Source organism: Neovison vison, unplaced genomic scaffold (assembly GCF_020171115.1).
Source record: "Neovison vison isolate M4711 unplaced genomic scaffold, ASM_NN_V1 Scaffold_021, whole genome shotgun sequence".
Taxonomy (NCBI): domain Eukaryota; kingdom Metazoa; phylum Chordata; class Mammalia; order Carnivora; family Mustelidae; genus Neogale; species Neogale vison.
The window spans coordinates 24924-33313 of NW_025334825.1; the positions used below are offsets into that span (position 1 = coordinate 24924).

The window sequence follows — 8390 nt, forward strand, 5'->3', positions numbered from 1 at the left end:
GAGAGGCGAGTCTGGGGTCTCGGTCAGAGGAGGGAAGGACTTGGAGAGGAGAGTTAGTTTTCTAGGTTCATTGGCACTTAGTTTCCCCAGGAAAGGGGTCACAGCCCCATGACTTTGGTGGTGGTGGGATCAGGAAAAGAGCTTGGCTGAGCTCCAGGAACAATATTGGATAATCCCCCCACCCCTTCTTGGGGGAGAGGGATTAGTGCGGGGCTTCTTTAGTCCCCTCAGAGCTTCCCCCAACTCACATGGTTAACATTATTTTTAAATCCAAGGCCGGGAGAGATGAATCCAAAAAGCAATATTTTTCATCACATGCCAAAAAACGGGATAGAGAGAAGGAGTGGCAGGCCTAGGCCCCTCCGATTGTCCCTTGGGGGTTACCCTCAGCCCACCTCAGTATGGTGCTGGGTAGTGGGGGTACCTGGGTTCTAACCTCTAAATAGGGGAGACCCCAGCCTCTAGACAGAGGCCCTTTTATTTTTTATTCTGATTAGCCATTTTAAACCAACAAGGAATAAAAAGAAATCCTGATCTAACCAGCTCCCCCTGACTTGTGTTATTTTGTCTGGTTAAAGCAAGGTGGATGATCTCTGGTGGAAAGTCCCAAAGAAAACCTCAGAAGCTTCTTTAGTCCTGGCCCACCTTTAGGCAGGACAGTAGTGGAAGTAACCACTTAAAACAGCAGGTCCCGTTTTTATTTTGGTGATTTAATGCAAAAATTCCTAGAAGACACCTTTTGTGACTGCCTAAGCTCTTTGTCTTTTCAAGGCTTAGAGAACTCTTGACTGCTACAGTTCTTGAATACAGAATTTTGTCTCTGGGACTTAAAGCTCTTTGGATGTAGCCAGAAGGGAGACCGTGGATGATGGAGGGATGAAAGCCCATTACAGGCAGATTGCCTGGATATGGCTGGCACTTTAATATGATCGCTCATGGTGTTTCTTCTGCTTGTCCAAAGCAAAGGCTATGCCCTAATTTTAAATAGGCTGCCTCAGACACAAAATCTCTGGAAACTGGCCAGAACCCATTATTTTCACTGTCCATGACATAAGCATATACAGTCTTGCTCTGAAATCTTAGATTAAACCTGTAGCTGAATGAATGGTTTTCCACCTACTGATGGAGTAACAACCTTGGCTCATAACAACAGATTTCACCTGTTCTGTCAAATTTATTTAAAGTCAGATTACAATAGCTTGGGTTTTCTCATGGACATTTCCAGTTACCTGGCCTGCTGTCAAGACTGAAGGAATCTCACATTCTGCTAGTTTAGGCTGTCTTTTTGTGGCTATCTTAGAAGCTTAGAAATTTTTTGTATCAGCCTAAGTTTCAGTATTTTAACTAAAGAATGAGGCAGGTCAGAGAGTCTAATAAGAAAAAAGCATTTACCTTTGCTTGCTGGAGATTTAAGAAAAAATAAATAAAAATAAAAATCACAGGCTTCACCAGGAATCGACCTTGCTGAAATACACTGGTGATTGTGGGTGCTTTTTCAGTTGGCTATTCTATTTTAACACAAAACTGATCTAGAAGACAGATAAGCCTTAACTGGATCAGCTCTTCTGGTGGGGCCTCATCCAGGTGCTTGGTTCTCCCCATGATGGGCAGAGTGCTGTGGACAGGTATTATTAGCAAGCTCTGCCTCACTTGCGTACCATGTTCTCCACTCTCATTTTGGTGGTCTCCCTGCCAACTAATTAATGTAATGACAGGACCCAAATTCTCCTCAGATCTCTGAGTGCCCTGGCTTAAACCTGACTCTCACATGGAAAGGCACTTACCTCTTTTAGCAGGCAGCCACAGTTCAGCCAGTTTGATAAATGCAAAAAAATTTTTTTAAAGAAAAACCCCAACAGATCAATGTCCTAAATCAGACCAACTGCACAAAAGAGATGAAAGGAAGGCTTCCTGGGAGTGGAAGAGATGTCCGTGAGAAAGCCAACTGGGCTGAGCCTTACAAAAGCATGGCCCTTCTCTCACATAATGCATTAATCTTAGCCCAGCACAGTCAGAGCTGGCATCTGTCCCTGTTGCAGGGGATGCTTCCGTGGCAGTGTCCGAGCTGGAGGGCAGCTTTTGTCAGCAGGTTCAGTCCAGCAGGAACACCCATCCCAGTAGAGTCCTATTAGCGGAGGCTGCTGCTGCTGCTGGCCTGAGAGCTGCCCACGCCTGGATGGTCTGGACTGTGTCGGTTCTGGGGAAGACAAGGAAAGAGGGGTAAGAGAACAACTAGGAAGTGGCCTTGGCCTTGATCAGTGCTGTACAGGAAAAAACTGCAACATGCCCTGGATTTTCAGTCTTGGGTCCCACCTGAGGCAAAGGACCAACGCCAACAGGGAGACTCGGGCTGCAGGAGCAGGTCCCTACCCTACCTTCTTTTTCTTCTTCTCTTTCTTCTTCCTCTTCCGTTCAGGATCCTCCTCTTTTTTCTTTTTCTTCTTCTTATGATCAGAATCAGATGGTGTTTCTGTAGGAGAAATTCGTTATCGTAGAGCTCAAAATTCCCTACTACTTGGAAATCAAGACCATAGGAAAACCTAATCAAGGGCAACTTCTCTTCTAAAGGCCAGAAGGGATCGGGAGTCCCTGCTAAAGCACCATTCCAACTTTCTCCTTGCCCAGGAGACCTACCTGCAGGAAACATTAATTACTTTTATACCAGTTTAAGGAGAATTTGGGAGTCCAGGGCTCTGTAAGGAACCTAACTGGGTTTTTTTTTTTTTTTTTCTCTAAAGATTTTCTTTATTTGTCAGAGAGAGAGAGGGAGAGAGAGCGAGCACAGGCAGGCAGAATGGCAGGCAGAGATATAAGGAGAAGCAGGCTCCCTGCCAAGCAAGAAGCCCCATGTGGGACTAGATCCCAGGACGCTGGGATCATGACCCGAGCCAAAGGCAGCTGCTTAACCAACTGAGCCACCCAGGCGTCCCTCTAACTGGGTTTTAACACAAAACTGACCCACAAAACTGGGTTTTTTAACTGGGGAAGGTCCAACCAGATCCAGGGTTTCTGGCTTTGACCAGCAGTGCTTCTTACCTGGTGGGACAGGATCCTGGGTCCGGCTCTGTTTGTGCTTGTGCTTATTCTTCTTCTTGGGAGGCTGAATATGCATCAGACGACACTGCTCTGGTAACTGAAGGAACCAAAGGAAGGTCCAGGTGAGTGGAGGGAGGCAATGCCCTGCTCCCATCTGTTCTGCTCAGTACATTATAAAGGAACAGACTTGGACCAAAAAAAACCACCTCCACACCTTTCAGCCTTCCCCATTTGCCTTCTTCCTCCCGGAGAGGGGACTCACCGGGCCAGTGTGGAGGCGGAAGCCAGCCAGCATGGTCCCTGTGATAGGATTAAAAGAACCACCAAGAATAGGGGGTTTCTCGATGAGGGAGCGGAGGCTGCTGTTATCATGGGAACCAGGCAGATCAATCATCCCTGGCAGGTCAGGCAGGAAGTTACTTAGCTTCTCCTTCACCTTCTTCCCACAGAATTTATTATAGGAATGTTCCAGGTTGTAGTGTGTGATCAGATTGGTGCTGCCTGTCAGCTCGGTGCTACCTAGAGGACACAGGGAGAAGAAGAACAAAAAAATATTAGTCCCAACAGGAGAGAATTTTTAAGTTACCCACAGGGAAAGTGAAGGACTATATTTTAGACTAAATAATCTTTTAAGTGAGAATTACAAAGACTTAAATTTATTTTTTTAAAGAAACAGCAAAACTATAAATAACAACATATAATGAACACTAAAAATACATATAGCATGGTAAGTTGCAACAAGGAGAAAAATCCACAAACATCCAAAGAGGGCAGAGATGGAAACCATCCCAAAGAAACAGACATTCTCCCCAACTTAGACTCACTACAATAATCATTTACATGATGCTAACTCTGTGCTGAACACTGTTCTGAGTGCTTTTCATATAATATACTAATGGTTAATTATACTCTCTGACACAGCAGGGTATTACCTCAAAGCTCAACTACCAGAAATGTAAGAGCCAAATACGACCCAATGGCTTGAGTGTCTGGTCAAGGACTTTTTCTTTTAAACTAGCAAGAAACACTTACTACCTTTACATAGGAAATGGGATTTTTTTAGGTACTGCTGACTAACTTGTTACCATCATCTCTATTACTCATAAGCCCAAGTATAATGTTCTGCCTCAAAGAAAGATATGTCCCATCAGCATCTGGGCAACTGGAAGTCTAATCCTAGTGGTGCTCTATGCCTCAGTTTCCTCTTATCTCTGCATGGGGTAACAGCTATCTTAAGCACAGAGTTTTCTTTCAAGGTTCAAATGAAAACACAAGTATAAAGTACTGTATAGATGCCAGGCACTATCAGTATAAATACCACATGGGTTTTTTTCAAATAGAAGCTTGTTAATAATAAGGATCTAGTGGCCAAGGATGGAGCTAGCTAGCCTACACTTTCAGCTACAGTTATGATGAACTCGAAGAATGCAAATGATGACGAGAAAGTGCTTATTCATAATCATTCACCTGGAAAAACCCAGGTTCTGATGTGAGTCCCCTGGGGGCCGAGACAATGTCTTTCTTCTTCATACATGTATCTCCGCTGCCCAGCACAGTGCACACCGTTGGTGCTCAGTTAAGTGAGCAAGGTGTTTTCTCTCCGTACCCCAAAGCCTTACCCTACCCTTCCCTTTTTTCTTTCTTGTGTCAAACATTTCTGAAGCATGGTCGACTGTAGCAGCAGAACACTCGGTGCCATAGTACTGCTCCTCATAACTAGGAACTGCCTCCTGTCATTCTAGCATCCTGCCTTTTTCCCCCCTCTGTCAGCTATCCTCTTGTAGGGAGTCATCCTCAAGGCTCAGGTGAGAAGGCACTCCTGCTTTTCTTTCTTTTTTTTTTTTTTTTTTAAAGATTTTATTTTATTTATTTATTTATTTATTTATTTCACAGAGAGAGAGAGAGAGAGAGAGAGAGAGAGAGATCACAAGTAGGCAGAGAGGCAGGCAGAGAGAGGAGGAAGCAGGAGGCTCCCTGCTGAGCAGAGAGCCTGACGCGGGGCTTGATCCCAGAACCCTGGGATCATGACCAGAGCTGAAGGCAGAGGCTTTAACCCACTGAGCCACCCAGGTGCCCCACTCCTGCTTTTCTTAAACACTTTAAGAGTCCCTCCAACTTCCTGTTTTGACTATCAATTCCATGAAAATAATTTATAAACCTCTCTCCCCAGCCTCCTAAGAACTCCCCTCCTAAGAACCAGTCTCACATTTCCAACTTCCTCTTAGTCAATTCCTTGCAGATTCATTTTTTTTTAACCTCCAAATCTTCCCCACCTCACTCATGGCTTCTCTATTTCAGTACATGGCACCCATATTCTGCAGATATCTTTAGAAACAATACTCCTCGGTTCAAAAATCTCAGTCGTTTCCCATTATCCTCAGGAAAATGCTCAAATTCCTTTGGCACTCAAAGTAAAACACATCTTACTGTAACTTAGCTTTGGGGGCTGATCTACCATTACTCCCCTATGTCACGTTTCTAGTCCATCCAAATGAGTCTCCATTATCTCCTGAGAAAATACTTCTCATCTCATTTCCTTTTAGGAAGTTTGTTTTAGGAAAGCTGATGTAATTATAAGACAGTTCTTCCAAATTTTCTTCAATTTGAAATTTTAAAGGTCTGGCTCAAGTGACAACTTTTTCTGTCATCTTGGATAACAAGGAACACATTTTGAAAAAAAAACAACAGTATGTAGACACTTTTTTTTTTTTTTTAAGAGTATAAACATTTAGGGGCGCCTGGGTGACTCAGTGGGTTAAAGCCTCTGCCTTCAGCTCAGGTCATGATCCCAGGATCCTGGGATCGAGCCCCACGTCGGGCTCTCTGCTCAACAGGGAGCCTGCTTCCTCCTCTCTCTCTGCCTGCCTCTCTGCCTACTTGTGATCTCTGTCTGTCAAATAAATAAAATCTTAAAAACAAAAACAAAAACAAAAAAGCAGTATAAACATTTACCCCCAGTGCAGGGCTGGAACTCACAACCCCACAATCGAGAGTCGCATGTTCCACATACTGAGCCAGCCAGGGGTCTCCATTATGTAGTTCTTAACAGTTGTATATGAGGCATGACCATGAAGAAATGAGATTAGCCTTAACAAGAAATACAGTCACTGCCCTTAAACCACATACTTTATATCCCTAAGTCAAATAAGCCCCTTAAAAGCAAGGACTAGACTTAATAGTTCTCTCCCCTTCTCACCACACACCGTCCTTCCTACATAAGACCAGCATTTGCCCAAGACATACTCGGTATCTGTCAACTGCTTGACATAAATAGGTACAATCAGAACAGAAAGAGAAACTGCTAGTAGACATCAACCATAACTTCAGTTTTTTTCAACTATAAGTACTGTGAACCTCAAAGCACTGTATCAGTGTGCATTATTATTTCCCTCAATTCCTGATGTAGCAGTAGGACTTGGGAGGAATTAAAACCCAACCCAGAGATTTAACATGTCCAAAATGACTCTTTTATTTTTTATTTATTATTTATTTATTTATTTTAAAAAAGATTTTATTTATTTGACAGACAGAGATCAGAAGCAGGCAGAGAGGCAGGCAGAGGGAGAGGAGGAAGCAGGCTCCCCGCCGAGCAGAGAGCCCGATGCGGGACTCGATCCCAGGACTCTGAGATTATGACCCCAGCCGAAGGCAGCGGCCCAACCCACTGAGCCACCCAGGCGCCCCCCCCAATGACTCTTGATTTCCACCTCCTCAAACTTGTTCCTTCTTGGTCTCAGTACTACCATCCACCCAACTATTCAATCCAAGAATTTACAAGTGTCTTCAGTTCCTTTCTACTTCTTTATTCAGTCCTTCCCTCCTATAAGCTCTGTCCCTAACATTTATCCTGCATCAGTTTGCTTCTCTCCTCCACTGCTACTGCCTAGTCCAAACCACCATTTTTTTCCTGGACTAAAGCAGTAACTTCTGATTGATTTGCCCACCTTCCATTCTTAATGTAGCTGTTTGGATAATTACAAATAAGTGAATCAGATCATGTCACTTTCCTGTGTTAAAATGGCTCCCCATGAGGGGTGCCCTGCTGCCCAGGCAGCACAGCATGCAACTCTTGATCTCTGATGGTGCGTTTAAGCCCCACTTTCCGTCAGAGATTACTAAAAATAAATAATAAATAATAAAATGGCTCCTAAACTTAAAATCTAAACGCTTTACAAAGGCCTCTGCCTACTCCTCCCCCCTTCATCTCCTATCACTCTTTCCCTTGAAACTTCACTGGAATCCGAATGGTCTTCTGACCCTCAGATATTCCAAGCTTCTCCCTCACACCACGGCTTCTGACCTCATTTCTTGCATCTTATCTCTCCCACTCACATAGGACTGGCTCTTTACACTGACGCTCCAATATTATCTACTCAGAGATGGCTTCTTTGATCACTCTAGCTGAAGCAGTTCTGCCTCAATTCTTTATCACATTTTCTCCTTGTAGCACTAACCACTATCTGATGTTATCTGGTGTGCTCTGTGCCGCCTCCTCCGACATGTAAACTCCAAAACAGGCAAAGATCTTGTCAGCCCTACCCACAGCTGTATCTTAAGCATTTAGAACACAGTGCTTGGGACCCAGAAGGTACTCAACAGAACAATTGTTGAGTTCGATTCTAGCCCCTCCTTCCGACAGCTGAAGAAACACAGAGGCTCTTAGAAGGAGGGCAACGTGTCTCAAACCAAGAGCATGTTTGTGGCAGATCTGAAAAACCTTAAGATCTGCAAGGATGTTAAATCAGGCCTCCCTAATTCCAAACTCAAGCTCTGGAAAATTTTTAGGAAAATAAACCAGCATGAGGGACAGAGCCAAATACGGTGCGAAACATGGTTATGGAAATGCATTCTCTCCCCTTCCCAATCCAGGCCAAAAATTCATGCCGTCCCTCTGGCGGTGAATCCTCAGAGCCGCTCAGAGTTGGAGCTCCAAGGTCCAGACACGCGTTGCCTAGGCTCCCTCACACCTACCCCGGCGGGCTGAGAGCCACGCCCACCACCTCCTCGCTCTGATCTGATTGGCTGTCTTCGGCCAGGCCTGGTACTCACCTGGAAGTTCCCGCATAAGGTAGAAGGGACCACAACCAGCCGCCGACTTGTCAGCGCCGGGAGGGGCCGCGGCGGTGGGCGGCGGGGCCGTGCCGGGGCCTCCGCCCGGAGGAGGGGGAGGAGGAGGTGGAGGTTTTCCTGGTCCGAAGCCGAGTGCGGTTGGGGGTGGTGGTGGGTCAGCCTGAGCTCCGAACAGTGCCGAGAAATTCTCCATGGTCTTCTCCACCCCGGCGCGGTCCCGGTGTCTGGCGTCGGTCGTTTTCATTGGACAATCCTTTCACGATGTTCCGCCCTCTTCCTCTAGG

General features: G+C 45.3%; 1 protein-coding gene across 1 annotated transcript; it reads right to left on the reverse strand.

Moving 5' to 3' along the window:
- Positions 1–689: 689 nt before the first annotated feature.
- Positions 690–8355, reverse strand: LOC122897910 (mediator of RNA polymerase II transcription subunit 19-like). Its single transcript, XM_044236107.1, has 5 exons — positions 8086–8355; positions 3299–3555; positions 3037–3133; positions 2376–2470; positions 690–2197 (listed from the first exon to the last, which is right to left on the reverse strand). The coding sequence occupies exons 1-5, from the start codon at positions 8348–8350 to the stop codon at positions 2129–2131; spliced, it is 783 nt and encodes a 260-aa protein (XP_044092042.1). The 5' UTR covers positions 8351–8355; the 3' UTR covers positions 690–2128.
- Positions 8356–8390: the final 35 nt, after the last annotated feature.

What these genes read in the sequence shown, in the direction of transcription:
- LOC122897910 (XM_044236107.1), bottom strand. Translation starts at nt 8,350, where the DNA reads ATGAAAACGACCGACGCCAGACACCGGGACCGCGCCGGGGTGGAGAAG. An exon ending in CCAGGATCCTGTCCCACCAG is followed by an intron (nt 2,471 to 3,036) that starts GTAAGAAGCACT and finishes TTTCTCCTACAG; the next exon opens with AAACACCATCTGATTCTGAT. An exon ending in AAGAGAAGAAGAAAAAGAAG is followed by an intron (nt 2,198 to 2,375) that starts GTAGGGTAGGGA and finishes TGTCTTCCCCAG; the next exon opens with AACCGACACAGTCCAGACCA.